At 40.8% G+C, this 18,615-nt stretch overlaps 1 protein-coding gene across 2 annotated transcripts in view; it reads right to left on the bottom strand.

Annotated features, from left to right (window-relative positions):
• Positions 1 to 18,615, bottom strand: part of EFCAB5 (EF-hand calcium binding domain 5) — a 96,070-nt gene that overhangs the window by 21,305 nt on the left and 56,150 nt on the right. For both annotated transcript variants that reach the window (XM_088828446.1, XM_088828448.1), the window contains exons 11-17: positions 17,009 to 17,086; positions 16,822 to 16,914; positions 14,272 to 14,486; positions 11,951 to 12,107; positions 5,661 to 5,950; positions 3,587 to 3,756; positions 1,762 to 1,990 (exon numbers count right to left, since the gene is read on the bottom strand). In XM_088828446.1, the coding sequence (XP_088684572.1) occupies positions 1,762 to 1,990; positions 3,587 to 3,756; positions 5,661 to 5,950; positions 11,951 to 12,107; positions 14,272 to 14,486; positions 16,822 to 16,914; positions 17,009 to 17,086 (1,232 nt within the window). The remainder of the gene's footprint in view (positions 1 to 1,761; positions 1,991 to 3,586; positions 3,757 to 5,660; positions 5,951 to 11,950; positions 12,108 to 14,271; positions 14,487 to 16,821; positions 16,915 to 17,008; positions 17,087 to 18,615) is intronic.

The raw sequence follows: 18,615 nt of genomic DNA, 5'->3' as shown, positions 1-18,615 counted from the left end.
GGAGAACAAATGATAGCAACTTCCTGATTGCTGCTACATCCCAGTCCAATGCCTCCATAGGGTTTTCAATCTTTCTTCACTGAAATTTTTATCCATAAAATTAAATTAAAAAAATTTTTTTTCTTTTTGACTGCACTGTGTGGCATGTGGGATTTTAGTTCCCCAACCAGGGATTAAACCCATGCTCCCTGCTATGGAAGTGTGGAGTCTTAACCACTAGACCACCAGGAAAGTCCTAAAATTAAATTTAAAAGCTTGTAGAAATGGTCTAGTTATTTTATAATCGTCAAAGTGCTTTCCAGGGACTTCCCTAATGGTCCAGGGGCTAAGACTCTGCACTACCCATGCAGGGGGCCTGGGTTTGATCTTTGGTCAGGGAACTAGATCCCATGTGCCACAACTAAAGATCCTATATGCTGCAACTAAGACCTGGCACAGCCAAACAAATAATAAAATAAATAAATATATATATATATTTTTTAAAAGTACCTTTCCTTTTTTTAGTTTATTTTGTTTAATTTTATTTTCATTTAGCAGATAGTGTAACATACTTAAACACCATCTTCAATCAAGGGACCTACTTTCAAAAACCTATGTTCTTTATTTAGTTAGCTATCTTAATACTTGTTCATTTATTTGACTGCCTCGGGTCTTAGTTGCTGCTGAGGGATCTTCACTGACGTCATGCAGGATCTTTGGTTGTGGCTTGCGGCTCCCAGGCTTAGTTGTTCCTCAGCAAGTGGGATCTTTGACCCCTGCATTGGCAGGCAGATTCTTAACCACTGGACCACCAGGGAAGTTCCCCTCAAACCTATTTTAATATTTGGGCATTCCTGGGCGGCTCAGTGGTAAAGAATCCTCCTGCCAATGCAGGAGACACAAGTTCAATCCCTGGGTCAGGAAGATCCTCCGGAGTAAGAAATGGCAACCCACTCTAGTATTATTCTTGCCTGGAAATCCCATGGACAGAGGAGCCTGGTGGGCTACATTCCATGTGGTAGCAAAGAGTTGAACACGACTGAGCAACTGGGCACAGTCTTTAAATAAAACTCCACTGATAACCCAGAATAAAACCCACATATTAACCTTGATATAAAGATTTTTATTTTTATTTATTTTTGCTGTTGTTCCAAAGTAAGCATCATGGACTTTATATTAAGTTTAAGCTAATATAATATTTTAAAGAAGAAATACTGGATAATCAACAATTTTACCAAAGAAGCCACAGCATTACAGGTCATGAAAAAGTGCCACTCCCTCTTTGAGATCTAATTTGAAAACTTGAATATTTGAGAAACATTTAGACTTTTCCTTCATTCTTCATCCTCAAAAATTATAACACTAAAATCAAGAACTATGGTAAGGCATATCGTATTTAGCACCATTTGTGTAAAGAGCAAAGGATTTCTAGGTACCTAAATAAAACATAAATATGTCTCTTCTAAAAGTTCATTCCTACTTTTTGGGTTTTAGTAGTCTAATAGTTGGATTTTAGTTCTATAGCAGAAAATGCTGTTCCTACAATTAATACCATGGGACACATACTAACAAGTTTCCCAGACAATCTGAGGCATAGATATGCAACTGAGTCTGAGTCCCTCCATGTGTAATAGGGAACCTCTTCAAAGACTGACACATGTATCATGACACCATTTATATACATAGCTTTACTCTCATCAGGTTTCAGGTTTCACTTTTTCAAAAAGTATAGGAGATGTTATCCTACCATTGATCTTGAAGAACTTTTTTTCTATGTCGTACCTGATAGAATCTGATCTCGTGGGGTAGGAAGATGTTAATTTTCTGGGGATCTCTTAGAGTGTCAACAGCCAAGACCCCAAATATCCTCATATATGCGTCCTGAAGGGGCAGAGCCAGGAATGACCCATTGTGATCACTCTTCTTGCGGGAATGGTTCCAAAAGTAGATGTTCCCATGGTGCTGAACTTGGGGGACGTGTATTGGCTTCCCTTCATCCACTACTGTAAAGCTGAGAAACAGGAATATGAGAAAAGGAGAAAGGCACAGAAGAGGGCTTTAGATGAAACCAAGCAGGACACTAGATCAATCCATCCATAATCATTAGTATTATATGTCAGAGACGTGGACTCAGATAAAATTACCAGTTTGTAGAGTCTGACTTGAGAGAAAAATTTTTTTAAATAAGCTTAATAGTGTGTATATCGAACAATAAGAAAGACTGTACAGAAAACAATGAGGATAGACGAGCCAGGTACAGTCAGATTAGGGGGACACAATGGAAAGGGCTGGAAACTAAGAGTGATTATGTTGTTATAATGGCTGTAATACGAATCCAGCTGCATTTGATTTTGGACTATAAGTGTTATTGGGGAAAGATTGCTACAAAGAGACATAATGTCAATAAACCAGACATAGGGTTCTTACACTATGACAGGCAAAAAAAAAAATAAGCTTAGATCATAACAGAGAAAACATATATAAACAAGATGTAATTGTTTAGTCGCTAAGTCATGTCCTACTCTTTTGCAACCCCATGGCGGGCAGCCCACCAGGCTCCTCTGTCCATGGGATTTCCCAGGCAAGAATGCTGGAGTGGGTTGCCATTTCCTTCTCCAGGGGATCCTCCTGACCCGAGAATGGAACCCGAGTCTCCTGCATTGGCAGGCAGATTCTTTACCACTGGGCTACCAGGGAAGCCCATTTAAATAGGATGTGGAGACATAATTTGACTTTATTTTTGGGGGCTCCAAAATCACTGCAGATGGTGACTGCAGCTATGAAATAAAGAGACGCTTACTCCTTGGAAGAAAAGTTATGACCGACCTAGACAGCAATGTTAAAAAGCAGAGACATTACTTTGCCAACAAAGGTCCGTCTAGTCAAGGCGATGGTTTTTCCAGTGGTCATGTATGGATGTGAGAGTTGGACTGTGAAGAAAGCTGATCACCAAAGAATTGATGCTTTTGAACGGTGGTGTTGGAGAAGACTCTTGAGAGTCCCTTGGACTGCAAGGAGATCCAAACAGTCCATCCTAAAGGAAATCAGTCCTGTATGTTCATTGGAAGTACTGAAGTTGAGGCTGAAACTCCAATACTTTGGCCACCTGATGAGAAGAACTGACTCATTTGAAAAGACCCTGATGCTGGGAAAGATTGAAGGCAGGAGGAGAAGGGGAAGACAGAGGATGAGATGGTTGGATGGCATCACCGACTCAATGACCATGAGTTTGAGTCAACTCTGGGAGTTGGTGATGGACAGGGAGGCCTGGCGTGCTGCAGTCCATGGGGTCGCAAAGAATTGGACACGACTGAGTGAACTGAACTGAACTGGAGACATAATTTATGGAGCAGGTACAAATAATTGAACTGATACTGTGAAGCAAAGTCCCTACATGAAAACCAATGCCCAAGAGCAAGCTCTAGAAAAAAATCAGGTGAAATCACCCAAGACTGGAAAACTATCACCTCCTGCTTGAGAAACTTTGGTGACCTGAGGCATTTCTCTCTTGGGCAGCTAACTAGGAAGGATTTCAGTGCTACTTTACTTCACAAAAGGAATTTTTTTAAAAAAGAAGTGTGAAATCAACGTCTTTGAAAATTCTTACCTGATCCCCTTCATGTCCCTGTAGAGCACTCTTTTCAGAACAAATGGAGCATCGTCTAAAGTACAAGCTACATTTCTCAATAGAACGTTCCCTCTATCAGGCAGAAGTAGGTTTTCTTCTAAGAGGGAAATATGAGCGCTGATCTTCTTATTTCCATGGGCTTCAGCATCCTGTGGCAAAATGTTTCTGACCATTTATTTGCCAACTGCTATTCTCTTAATCATATCTCCCTTCATTAGCCAATCTGTGCATCTGACCCCAATAATTTCATTTCCCTGAGTAAATGATGCAGATATTACCATAAACAGACAGTGGGGTAAAGGCTGACACCACAGCTGTTCCTGAAACCTGAGTTTTAGTGAGTAGAATAGATTTACTTTATGCCAGACCAGTTACCAAACCAGTTCTACTAAAAAAAAAAAAAATCTGTCAAGTCTACTTATATTTAGAGGTTTCAAACTTGGATCCCTTTGAACCATACTCATGTTGTATGGGCTTCAGTTAAAAGTACTTATTTTAGAGGGCTCAGACAAGAAAGATGACTCATATTTCTTGACCATCCACTATGATGTGAATATGGGAAAATGCTCTCAAGAAATTCTTAACATAGTTTGGCTGTGACATTTGACTTACATCATTTCAGGAAAGGATTACTTGGGGCTCCAGATTGCAGACTATATGCAACTACTATTTCTTTTTCTTTTCCGCTGTCCTACACAGCTTGTGGGATCCTAGTTCTCTGATCAGGGATCAAACCCATGCCCCTTGGAGTAGAAGCACAGAGTACTAACCAGTCGACCTCCGGGGAAGTCCCACAACTACTATGTCTAATTAAAATAACTGAAAAGTCTATGTACCTAAAATATTATAACAGTATTATGTGTTAACACATATGCCAAGTGTGGATATAAACTGGGAACATGAGAGACACTTTCTCTGATATTTGACTTATTGTCTCCTCTTCCTATAAACTTGGGTTTGTTCTTTGTGCTTTTCTTTTCCCTTCTTGATTCCTCCTTTTCTACACAGAAAATCAACAGACTAACAAAAATGTAGTAGTTAAGATGTCTCTAAGGGTATGGCAGATTTCTGAAGCAAGTTGGAACAATAACTCTTTTGCCTTTTGGCTGAGCCCCCTGTAGTGGAAATGCATTGTCTTAATCACTGCACTGCCAGGGAAATTCCAATATCTCTTTTCCTTGATTGGTCTACTGTTCTTGGTCCCATCATTTCCAATTATTGATATATTGGAAAATTAAGCCATTCAGGAGATGATTCCCATAATCATGTGTCGCTATTTAGCTGAGATGAATGACATAGTTTCCCCGGATCAATGGAAGCTGTGATACTTGTAGAAGACAGCCATGCTGTTCCTGCCTGGGAAAAGCAGTAAGCTGGAAGCATCCGAGGAAGGCAGCAGAGCTGTGGATGGTGGTTCATCCATCTCATGTCTTTTAAGGGACAGGATTCTGCAATAATCTCAGCTTATTTCTAGGCAGTGTCACGTTGGATTCTACTTTATACTGACTTTATGATTTAAATAGTTCCTTTTATTTTTACTTTATTTTTAATTGGAGGGTAATTGCTTTACAATGTTGCATTGGTTTCTGCTGTACAACAACATAAATCAGTCATAAGTATACACATATATCCCCTCTGTCTGAAGCCTCCCTCCCACCACCCCCCAAATAATTTGTTCCTTTTAAAACTGACTCCCAAAACAGCATTCATGGGAAATATAGCTTAAACTGCTTGTACATCTCCTTACTGTTTTTTTTTAAATGTCAGTTTATTGTCTGTTATAGGTTTCTTTGACTCTCGGCACAAATGAAATTAAGAATTCCAGGACATAATTCTGTTTCTTATACCTTTCCTCTCTGCTTCTACCTTGCCAATCTGCAGTCATTCCAGTTGCATCTACTAGGTTTGGGGTCACTGTAAAACAATGGAATGAGTAAAATATCTATAGTAGAGATTTCTCAAGAGAATTTTGTGTGTTCCTCCTTTGCAATCATTGAACGTCATCACCTGGGAGGAAATGTTTTTCTCTTATATATCATTTTAGAAAGCACACCTGAGTGAGAGCCTTAAAGGTCTCCGTGTACACTGGCTCCAAGGACACGCCACTTGTCTCTGCAGCACGCTGGATTTGGTGCAGCCACTTTTGTCTGGCACAATTTCTCAGATTCTCAACATGGCTCCTTTCTAACGAGTTCGTCAGAAACTCCACAACGCTTTCCAGAACTTCTTCTTCATTGCCCCTGAGTTCAGAGACAACCAATTCTATGTATTTCTGAAACTGTTTGGAAGACAACCTCACTTCATGCCCAGGGGGTAGCTTTGGAAATTGGACATGTAGTTTAGCTAAAAGACAGAAACATAAAACCAAAAACTAATCAAAAGTTTATTCACCTGTGGGGGAAATTTGCATTCTTACAGCAAAACGAAGCCTCTAACAACTGCTTCTCATGGAAAACCAGGTACATCAAAGGCATCTCCAATGGATGTCCAATGGAACATGTTACAGTGACTTCCTATGCTGAACTCAAGATGATTCCTATATCATCTATTTTTTTAAAAAAGTCAATTTATTTATTTTTAATTGGAGGATAGTTGCTTTACAGTACTGTGTTGGTTTCTGCCATACAGCAACATGAATTAGCCATAGGTATACATATGTCCGGAGAAGGAAATGGCAACCCACTCCAGTCTTCTTGCCTGGAGAATCCCAGGGATGGCGGAGCCTGGTGGGCTGCCGTCTATGGGGTTGCATAGAGTCGGACACAACTGAAGTGACTTAGCAGCAGCAGCAGCAGCAGCATACATATGTCCCCTCCCTCTTGAACCTCTCTCCCACCTCCCATCCCATCACATCCCTCTGGGTTGTCACAGAACACTGGATCTGAGCTCCCTGCATCATACAGCAAATTCCCACTGGCTATCTATTTTACATATATGTATATTGTTTCATTTTAATTCTACCTCTCAGCCAGGTGAAACCTTATAACATCATCCTCAGGTCCCTTAAATTCTAGAGTTCATCGTGTCCAACTCCTTTGTTTTCCCCATGAGGACACCTGGCTCTACAGAAGTTCAGTAATTTGCTCATGGTCATGTGATCACTTCAGTTCAGTTCAGTTCATTTCAGTCTCTCAGTCGTGTCCAACTCTTTGCGACCCCATGAACCGCAGCACATCAGGTCTCCCTGTCCATCACCAACTCCCGGAGTCCACCCAAACCCATGTCCATCGAGTCAATGATGCCATCCAACCATCTCATCCTCTGTCGTCCCCTTCTCTTCCTGCCCTCAATCTTTCCCAGCATCAGGGTCTTTTCCAATGAGTCAGCTCTTCTCATCAGGTGGCCAAAGTATTGGAGTTTCAGCTTCAACATCAGTCCTTCCAATGAACACCCTGGACTGATCTCTTTTAGAATGGACTGGTTGGATCTCCTTGCAGTCCAAGGGACTCTCAAGAGTCTTCTCCAACACCACCATTCAAAAGCATCAATTCTTAGGCGATCAGCTTTCTTTATAGTCCAACTCTCACAACCATACATGACCACTGGAAAAACCATATCCTTGACTAGACAGACCTTTGTTGGCAAAGTAATGTCTCTGCTTTTTAATATGCTATCTAGGTTGGTCATAACTTTCCTTCCAAGGAGTAAGCGTCTTTTAATTTCATGGCTGCAATCAGCATCCACAGTGATTTTGGAGCCCAGAAAAATAAAGTCAGCCACTGTTTCCACTGTTTCCCCATTTATCTGCCATGAAGTGATGGGACCAGATGCCATGATCTTAGTTTTCTGAATGTTCAGCTTTAAGCCAACTATTTCATTCTCCTGTTTCACTTTCACCAAGAGGCTCTTTAGTTCCTCTTCACTTTCTGCCATGAGGGTGGTGTCATCTGCATCAGTTCAGTTCAGTTCAGTTCAGTCGCTCAGTCGTGTCCGACTCTCCGCGACCCCATGAATCACAGCAAGCCAGGCCTCCCTGTCCATCACCAATCCCCGGAGTACACTCAAATTCATGTCCACAGAGTCGGTGATGCCATCCAGCCATCTCATTCTCCGTCGTCCCCTTCTCCTCCCGCCCCCAACCTTTCCCAGCATCAGAGTCTTTTCCAGTGAGTCAACTCGTCGCATGAGGTGGCCAAAGTATTGCAGTTTCAGCTTTAGCATCAGTCCCTCCAATGAACATCCAGGGTTGATCTCCTTTAGAATGGACTGGTTGGATCTCCTTGCAGTCCAAGGGACTCTCAAGAGTCTTCTCCAACACCACAGTTCAAAAGCATCGATTCTTCGGCGATCAGCCTTCTTCATAGTCCAACTCTCACATCCATACATGACCACGGGAAAAACCATTGCCTTGACTAGATGGACCTTGGTTGGCAAAGTAATGTCTCTGCTTTTTAATATACTATCAAGGTTGGTCATAACTTTCCTTCCAAGGAGCAAGCGTCTTTTAATTTCATGGCTGCAATCAGCATCTGCAGTGATTTTGGAGCCCAAAAAAACAAAGTCTGACACTGTTTCCACTGTTTTTCCATCTATTTCCCATGAAGTGATGGGACCAGATGCCATGATCTTTGTTTTCTGAATGTTGAGCTTCAAGCCAACCTTTTCACTCTCCTCTTTCACTTTCATCAAGAGGTTTTTGAGTTCCTCTTCACTTTCTGCCATAAGGGTAGTGTCATCTGCATATCTGAGGTTATTGATATTTCTCCCAGCAATCTTGATTCCAGCTTGTGCTTCTTCCAGCCCAGCATTCCTCATGATGTACTCTGCATATAAGTTAAATAAGCAAGGTGACAATATACAACCTTGACGTATACCTTTTCCTATTTGGAACCAGTCTGTTGTTCCATGTACAGTTCTAACAGTTGCTTCCTGACCTGCATACAGGTTTCTCAAGAGGCAGGTCAGGTGGTCTGGGATTCCCATCTCTTTCAGAATGTTCCACAGTTTATTGTGATCGACACAGTCAAAGGCTTTGGCATAGTCAATGAAGCAGAAATAGATGTTTTTCTGAAACTCTCTTGCTTTCTCCATGATCCAGCGGATGTTGGCAATTTGATCTCTGGTGCCTCTGCCTTTTCTAAAACCTGCTTGAACATCTGGGAGTTCACGGTTTACATACTGCTGAAGCCTGGCTTGGAGAATTTTGAGCATGACTTTACTAGCGTGTGAGATGAGTGCAATTGTCCGGTAGTTTGAGCATTCTTTGGCATTGCCTTTCTTTTATTGATATTTCTCCCGGCAATCTTACTTAATAAAAGATAAAATATCAGAACCCAGCTCTCCTGACCATTGTGCAATATCTTTTCTTCCATGGCCGTGGTTCTTTGTTATGAAGTTTTCCCATCTTGTAAGTGGAAACCACCTCATTAGACACAACTAATGAAGAACACCGGACAGTTGATCAACTTAGGTAACTTTAATCCCAGATCACCTGACCTGCCTCTTGAGAAACCTGTATGCAGATCAGGAAGCAACAGTTAGAACTGGACATGGAACAACAGACTGGTTCCAAATAGGAAAAGGAGTACGTCAAGGTTGTATATTGTCACCCTGCTTATTTAACTTATATGCAGAGTACATCGTGAGGAACGCTGGGCTGGAAGAAGCACAAGCTGGAATCAAGATTGCTGGGAGAAATATCAATAACCTCAGATATGCAGATGACACCACCCTTATGGCAGAAAGTGAAGAGGAACTCAAAGGCCTTTTGATGAAAGTGAAAGAGGAGAGTGAAAAGGTTGGCTTGAAGCTCAACATTCAGAAAACTAAGATCATGGCATCTGGTCCCATCACTTCATGGGAAATAGATGGGGAAACAATGGAAAAAGTGTCAGACTTTATTTTCTTGGGCTCCAAAATCACTGCAGATGCTGATTGCAGCCATGAAATTAAAAGACGCTTGCTCCTTGGAAGGAAAGTTATGACCAGCCTAGATGGCATATTAAAAAGCAGAGACATTACTTTGCCAACACAGGTCCGTCTAGTCAAGACTATGGTTTTTCCCGTGGTCATGTATGGATGTGAGAGTTGGGCTGTGAAGAAAGCTGATCGCCGAAGAATTGATGCTTTTGAACTCTGGTGCTGGAGAAAACTCTTGAGAGTCCCTTGGACTGCAAGGAGATCCAACCAGTCCATTCTAAAAGACATCAATCCTGGGTGTTCATTGGAAGGACTGATGCTAAAGCTGAAACTGCAATACTTTGGCCACCTCATGCGACGAGTTGACTCACTGGAAAAGAGTCTGATGCTAGGAGGGATTGGAGGTAGGAGGAGACAGGGACGGCAGAGAATGAGATGGCTGGATGGCATCACCGACTCGATGGACATGAGTTTGAGTGAACTCCAAGAGTTGGTGATGAACAGGGAGGCCTGGCGTGCGGTGATTCATGGGGTCGCAAAGAGTCGGACATGACTGAGCGACTGAAATGAACTGAACTGAACTGAACTGAAAGATCAATCAATACAATGATGTTTGAAAGGGCTGAAGAACTTTACTAACCCTTATCATTTTTTCTCTTGTACACCATATACTTTAAAAATTCGAAATCTATTATGCCAAAGTCGTCAGATAAATCCTTAAACCCAGTGAAGAGCAAAATCATTTATCCTGGGATCTAAGCAAATGAAGGAGAGAACTTATTATATGAGAATTTTAGTAGTTTTTGATTGAGAAGAATTGATCAGAAGAGGGAAAATATAGGAGAAGAGAAAGTCATTAAGGAGAATACAAAGTTAAGTAAATTTAGGGGAAACTTGCAAGTCATTCAGACTTGAGAGGTAAATCAGACCTTGTAGAGGCATTGTAAAATGAGAAGGGAAAATAGGCAGGACTGTGAAGTGGGTTTGGATTGTTTTATGGGTCTGTGTAACTAGGTACACAGAAGGAATCTAACTATGTAGAGTTAAGATCTTGCACAAAGCACTCTACAACAGTTTCACTCCCGATTGCTCTGACATTTTCTACATTCCCACCAGCAATGCACAAGGGTTCAAATTTCTTCATATCCTTGCCAACACTGTTATTTTCCATTTTAAAAATTACAGTCAAACTACATAAGCAAAAAAAGCAAAAATAAATTAATGGGGCTATACAAACTAAAAACCTTCTGCACAGCAAAAGTAACAACAAAATGAAAAGGCCACCTACAGTATGGGAGAAAATATTTGCAAATCATATATCTGATAGGGAGTTAATATCCAAAATATACAGGGAACTCATAGAACTCAATAGCAAGAAAAAAATCGGAATGAAAAATGGGCAGAGGAAATGAATAGACACTTTTCCAAAGAAGACATGCAAATGACCAGAGGCACATGAAAAGATGTGCAAACATTATTAATGAGTGTACCAACTTTCATTACAAGAAAAGTTCTAGGATTCTAATGTATAGGGTGATGATTATAGTTAACAATACCATATTATATACTTGAAAGTTTCTAAGAGAGTAGATCTTAAATGTTCTTACCACAAAAAAGAAATGGTAATTATGTGAGATGATGGAGGTATTAACTAAGCTGTGGTAATCATTTCACAATATAAGCATATCAAATCAACACATCATACAGCTTAAATTTACACAATGTTACATGTCAATGGTATCTCAATAAAGCTGAAAAAAATGATAGCCACACTTATACATGTGAAGTGTGAAATGCTAGCTCATGACTTTAGAACAACCAATATTTTAACCGTATGCTGCTGCTGCTGCTAAGTCACTTCAGTTGTGTCCAACTCTGTGTGACCCCATAGACAGCAGCCCACCAGGCTCACCCGTTCCTGGGATTCTCCAGGCAGGAACACTGGAGTGGGTTGCCATTTCCTTCTCCAATGCATGAAAGTGAAAAGGGAAAGTGAAGTCACTCAGTCATTAGCGATCCCATGGACTGCAGCCTACCAAGCTCCTCCGTCCATGGGATTTTCCAGGCAATAGTACTGGAGTGGGTTACCATTGCCTTCTCCTTTTAACCGTTCCGTTCCGTTCTGTCGCTCAGTCGTGTCCGACTCTCTGCAACCCCGTGGACTGTAGTCTACCAGGCTTCTCCGTCCATGGGATTCTCCAGGCAAGAATACTGGAGTGGGTTACCATTTCCTTCTCCAGGGGATCTTCCCGACCCAGGGATCGAACCCAGGTCTCCCGCATTGGAGGCAGACGCTTTAACCTCTGAGCCATATCATAATAATGAGGAGGAAATGGCAACCCACTCCAGTATTCTTGCCTGGAAAATTCCGTGGACAGAGAAGACTGGTGGGCTGACGTCCACTGAGCACACAAGCATATCATAATACTGGGAAACTTGAAGCCAAGTTGTTACCACAACTTAAGAAAATTCCTTCGTTTTTACCTTTCTTCATAGATTCTTTTTCCATTCCTTCCTTGTATGTATACAAGAGGTCATCAATTTCCTTCAGATCCAGAAAGCCTGAGCCCTCATTGTCCCACTTCTGAAAGAGGGCTTTTAGGAGAAGTTCCCGTCGGATTCGGGAAGCATTTTGTCTAGCCTAGGGAACACACAGGACAACAAAGCACAGAATATATATCTGTTCATTATGCTAGCTGGCAAGCTTCCCTGGTGGCTCAGATGGTAAAGAATCTGCCTGCAGTGCAGGAGACTGGGGTTCAATCCCTAGGCCCCGGAAGCTCCCCTGGAGAAAGGAATGGCTACCCACTCCAGTATTCTTCCCTGGAGAATTCCATGGACAGAGGAGCCTGGTGGATTATAGAGTCGGACATGACTGAGCAACTAACAGACACACACACACACACACACACACACACACACGCTAGCTGGCATCTTATGCTTATTCCCCACAAAGAGCAGCACTTTTTATAGAAACAGCTTTACTTTGGGACTAAGCAGGATACTAATGGTAAAATGAAACATTTAATTTTAATTCTCTTAATATCAGTTTTTATCTATCAATAAACGTTTTCTGTTTCACCTCTAAGCTAGAAAGCAGGCATTCTCTGCATTGAACTAAAACACATTCATCTAGGAAGGGGACTCCCTCCTTGAGAATCTTTGATTCATTCCTCTCCATTCACTCACTAGTTGTTCAGCAATGTGATAAACACATTGGGTGATCTGCCTGGCTTCTTTTTCTCCTCTACCATGTGGGATCTACGTTCCCCGACTCCCCAGCCAGGGATCAAACCCATGCCTCCTGCATTGGAAACACGGAGTCTTAACCACTGAACTGCCAGGGAAGTCCATGCCTGGGTTTTTATTTATTTATTTATTTTATTTATCTATCTTAATTTTATTTATTTATTTGACTGTGCTGGGTCTTAGTTGCAGCATGTGGGATCTAGTTTTCCTGACCAGGGAGTGAACTTGGGCTCCCTGTATTGGGAGTTCAGAGTCTTAGCCACTGAAGCACCAGGGAAGTCCCTGCCTGGCTTCTTGATGAAATATTTTTGCAGTGAAGGGCGATGGATGACAATGTTCAAACAACAAAAAATGACTGTGTTCAAAAATTCTTTCTTATATTTAATATTGGCCTGACATTAATTTTATTTACCATTTAGATTTTTTACTAGATTATGTTAACTAGGTAGAAACTTACCTAATCAAGGTAGATTTTATTGACAAAAGAAAGTGAGCATATACCATTTGGTTAAATGATGGGAACTTCAATTGAGGAGGAAAAAGGAATATCGACTCTAAATTAGATTGAGAAGACTCATAAGACTGATAAGGTTACTGAATATGCTTGATGAACCTAATTTATACATTTCATATAAGAGTACTTAAATTGTTCCTATCAGCGAATGTGTTTGCATATTTCATTCAAGTAAGTAGTAATTTATTAAGAAAGATGAACCCCACTACCTTGGTGTACCCAAAAATATGTGTTCAAGCCACAATCATACCCCTATGTATGTGCATTTGTAAATGCATTCACGCATCGAACAGTGTACACATACACACACATCTTTGCACATGCAAATATCTGCTCCTCAGAATCTGCTCTTCAAGCTTTGGAGGAGCAAAAACACAGCTATATAACAAACCATCTCCTACCATCAGCAATCATGTTCTTATTAGAGGAATGAATTCTCTGGAGTGTGATCTTAGAACATTTGACAATAAAATGAAGTATTTAATTGCCATGCTAATTAAGTACCTAATTAGCATAAGCATTCACAACCAAAATTAGTACTTAAGAAGAGCTAGCCTAGGAGGAACTGAGGTTGATAGATTTTTTTAATTTTAATTTTTAATTAGAAGATAATTAATTTACAATACTGCAATGGTTTCTGCCATCCAGATGCAAGTGCTTAGTCACTCAGTCGTGTCCGACTCTGTGACCTCATGGTAGTCCACCAGACTCTTCTGTCCATGGGGATTCTCCAGACAAGAATACTGGAGTGGGTTGCCATGCCCTCCTCCAGGGGATCTTCCCAACCCAGGGAGCGAACCCAGGTCTCCCACATTGCAAGCAGATTCTTTACTGTCTGAGCCACCAGGGAAGCCCATACATCAACATGAATCCGTCATAAGGATACATACATCAACATGAATCAGTCATAAGGATACATACATCAACATGAATCAGCCATCATACTTACATCATACATACGTCAACATGAATCCGTCATAGATATATATATCTCTTTATAATAGTGACCTCACTTGTTTTATTGGTAAATAATATTACTCACCTTTTCCAAGCCACTCATTTTCTCTTCTTTTGTTTCAACAAAGCCCTTCTTAAAAAAGGAGGTGAGGGCTTCACTGACACTCAAGGGGGAATCTTCACCAACAAATGTCTCCAGGAACTGCACAAACTGGAGTAGATTGAAGGAAATTCCGTTGAAGGCACTCCTACCCTTTATTTCCTTGTAAGACTGAATGTTTCTGATAATTGAGTGCAGGTCTATCAAGCAAGAAACATACATCAAACGGTGACATGAACAATTTTATCAAAGTTCAGGGAAAATATATGAGTACATATTGTAATGAATATCTACTACCTTTTTTCCTACCAGGAGTCTATGCTGCCTTCATGAGGACAGCACCCCCTTTTTATTTTTAATATATCCTTTATAAAGTTTGGGTTTTGGTGGTTGTTCTCGTTTTCTCTCTCTCTTTTTATTTTTTTTGCATGTGGGATCTTAGTTCTCTGACCAGAGATTGAACCCATGCCCCCTGTATCGGCAGCACGGAGTCTTAACCACTGGACCACCAGGGAAGTCCCTAAATGTATGTTTTATTTATTGGTTTTCATCCTTTTGTCCGCGCCTGGTGGCATGTGGGATCTTAGTTCTCTGACCAGAGATTGAACCCATGCCCCCTGTATCGGCAGCACGGAGTCTTAACCACTGGACCACCAGGGAAGTCCCTAAATATATCTTTTATTTATTTATTTATTGGTTTTCATCCTTTTGTCCGCGCCTGGTGGCATGTGGGATCTTAGTTCTCCGAAGAGGGATCGAACCCATGCCCCTTGCATTGGCAGTATGGAGTCTTAACCACTGGACTGCCAGAGAAGTCCTCCTTTTTTTTTTTTTTTCAATTTGAGAAAACATCTCTCCCTGATTGTCAGTTTTGATGTATCAGGTAGTACTGAACCTCACCCACCCTTGCTTCAGGATGGCCATGTGATATAGGTCCGGCTAGTGACTCACATATGACAGCAATGGGATCCACTGTAGGCCAATGAGAATTAGCCCCAGGACTTTTGGGGCAACTACTTGGGGAGAATCACTGGTCTTGTACTCTGACTCCTGAACTAGTAGGATGTAGGCTTAGAGATGCTCTCATAGAAATCTTTGCCACAATACAGAGAAAACTACCCAAAACTGAAAGTTACACAGAGAAGAAGAGGGCTAAGAGGCAAAGAGATAGTGTCCTGCTGCTATTATTGAGCACTTGGATTCAACTGTGCCTGAAGCCAGTTGCAGTCTAGACTCTCTAGTTAAAGAAGTCTGTAAATACCACCACTATAACCTCTCCCTCAGGAGACTTGACTCATATATTTATCTTGAAGCTTGATATTATAACATGAAATATATTTAATAGAAGAGCCCGGTGATTTACAATTGATTTATTTTCTAATTCAATCATTCATGCCCTGATGCCTTCCATATGAGAGCTGATGTAACTTAAAAAGAATCAGCCATGCAATTGTCAAAATGGTAGAGCAAGACTGAAATAAAGAAGTAAGATCAGGAGAAGAGGAAGATGAAGTAGCAGGCAACAAGAGCTTAACCAATGCCATACAATTTCACCAAATATTTGGAGGATGGGAAGTTTGCTATTTGATCCATTCTTAAATGAGAAAAGAAACTGCAGACAGGAGGAAAATTTTTTGATCTTATATGTTCTACTACTTGTTGGTGAAAGGTAAAATGATAAAATAGCATTGCAATAAAATATGAATACTTGTTGGGATAATTGTTAAATACATGCTTTACTGACAGCTAAAAGCTATTCTTTGCTCTCTCTGTTGAGTAGCTCTTCCTTTGTAAGTCTTCAAAAACAAGACAGAGCCACACCTGCCTCACATAGTTAGATGTGGAACTCCAAGGAAGAGGAATTGCTGGAATGATTTCTATTGTTCTAATATCTAATTTCCTTTGTATAACTGGATCATAGCTTCAAAGTGGTTTCAGGGCCACATAACCATTAAAAAAAGTTGTATACAGTTGGCCCTTTGTAGCTGCAGGTTCTGCATCTGTGGCTTCAACTGTGGATCAAAAATATTCAGGAAAAAAAAAATCCAGAAAGTTCCCAAAAGCAAACTTGAATTTACCACACATGGGCAACTATTTACATAGCATTCACGTTGCATTTTCAACTTTGTACTTGGTATTATAAGTGATCTAGATTTAAAGTATATGGGAGGATTCATCAGTTATATGCAGATACTCGTCCATTTTATATAAGGGGTTTGAGCATCCTGAATGTTGGTATTCGTGGTGGGGGGAAATTTTGGGTGGATGATATTCATGGGACAATCCCCTGCAGACCCTAATGGACAAGCGTACTAATGCATATGCTTTAAAGAGCATTACAATAGCACTACATGTACTGCCTGAAACAGTCATCTTGAATACGTTTAGGTCCATTGGCTCAAGGACAAAATAGCGCAAGTGTCACCCTGCCATTGTGCCTTGGCTAAGTCCAGTCCTTACCATTGGGAACTACAGTCAATTAAAGGTTATCAAGTTAGAGTGCCATCTGTTCTTCCTGGCTTCGTTAACACGTACCTGCGAACCTCGAGTTACCATAGATTAAATTTGCCTGTTCCTCGTCTTCATGTTTAGCATACTTCATGCCCCAGTTACAAGTCAGAAGTTCACCTGTAAGATACATATGCCATAATATAGTCAACTTCACTTTCACAACGTTTTTGCTCTGGAGTATGAGTGAAAGGAGAATTAAATGAGGAGTCACCTGTCCATGACTTTCCTTCTATTTTGGGGGACTTGGGTTCGCAGGATTTGTTTTTCTGAACTTCTTTTTTAGCAGGTTCTAAAAGGTATAAAAAAATGCCTATGAGTTGAACATTATGTATTCTGAAGTTAATAAATGAAAGAAATATCTTGCATGCTGCTGCTGCTGCTGCTGCTGCTAAGTCGATTCAGTTGTGTCCAACTCTATGTGACTCCATGGACTGCAGCCTACCAGGCTCCTCCACCCATGGGATTTTCCAGGCAAGAGTACTGGAGTGGGGTGCCATTGCCTTCTCTGATATCTTGCATACAGAACACAAAAACTTTCTTTCAGGTCCTTTCCTGTATATGTTGTATCATAATGGTATCATTTAATAACTTAATCACAAAGATATCGCTTAGTAGCTTTAGTTTTTGAGAGCAACTCTGTGACAAAGGCTATGTATTGTACCCAAATTTGGCCGCGCAAAATGAGGGCTATATTTCCCAGCCTCCCAGACAGCAGGTGTCACTATGTGCCTAAATTCTGATGAATGAACAAGATAGAAAGGAAAGGAAATGATATAATGTCTATCCTTTTTCCTTTCTCCTCACCTACCGGTCAGGATGTGGACATGGTGGTTAGCTATCTTGGAGTGTGTGGCTGGAGGAGATACAAGACAGAAAAAGCTTGAGCCACTTGTTGATTTCTTGGGGCTGATCTGTCAAATAAGTTTTGACTTTTATATGGAAACAAAGAAACTCCTGCCTTGTTTAGACATTGTTATTTTGTTTTGGTTTTGTTTGTTTTTTTAGACACTGTTATTTTGGATCACTATTACAGAGAGTCAAAATTAATAGTAACTTCACTAATTTTTTTAGGCTGTATCCCCACTATGTAAGGAGAACCAGAAATTAGTAGCCCTGTTCTGGGGAGAAATAAATATAATGCTGAAAAAAATGAAAGATTTCAAATTAGTTAATGATAGTGTAAAATCCTTAACACAAGTTCATCTCTTGTGAGTTTTAAATAAGAACTTTCTTTGGGACTTTAGAACTTTAGAATTTTTTTTAAAAAATGCCTCGAAAGCATATTAAAAAGAAGAGACATTATTTTGCCAACAAATGTCCGTAAAGTTAAAGCTATGGATTTCCAGTAGTCATGCATGGTTATGAGAGTTGGACCATAAAGAAGGCTAAGCACTGAAGAACTGATGTTTTTGAACTGTGGTGTTAAAAAAGACTCTTGAGAGTCCCTTGGACTGCAAGGAGATCAAACTAGTCAAACCTAAACAAAATCAACCCTGAATATTCATTGGAAGCGATGATGCTGAAACTCCAATACCTTGGCCACCTGATGTGAAGAGCTGACTCATTAGAAAAGACCCTGATGCTGAGAAAGATTGAAGGCAGGAGAAGGGGATGACAGAGGACGAGATGGTTGGATGGCATCACCAATTCAGTGGACATGAGTTTGAGCAAGCTCTGGGAGAAGGTGAAGGACAGGGAAGCCTGGCATGCTGCAGTTCATAGGGTGGCAAAGAGTCAGACATGACTGAGCAGCTGAACAGCAACAACAGCTGAGGCCTTAAGTGGCACTGAGATTGGCTCTCGAAAAAATTATAATTC

Source organism: Moschus berezovskii, chromosome 20 (genome assembly GCF_049115385.1).
Source record: "Moschus berezovskii isolate FMDL1 chromosome 20, NW_MosBer_1.0, whole genome shotgun sequence".
Lineage (NCBI taxonomy): Eukaryota > Metazoa > Chordata > Mammalia > Artiodactyla > Moschidae > Moschus > Moschus berezovskii.
The sequence above is the reverse complement of the archived record's forward strand: the minus strand, read 5'-3'. Positions and strand labels throughout refer to the sequence as shown.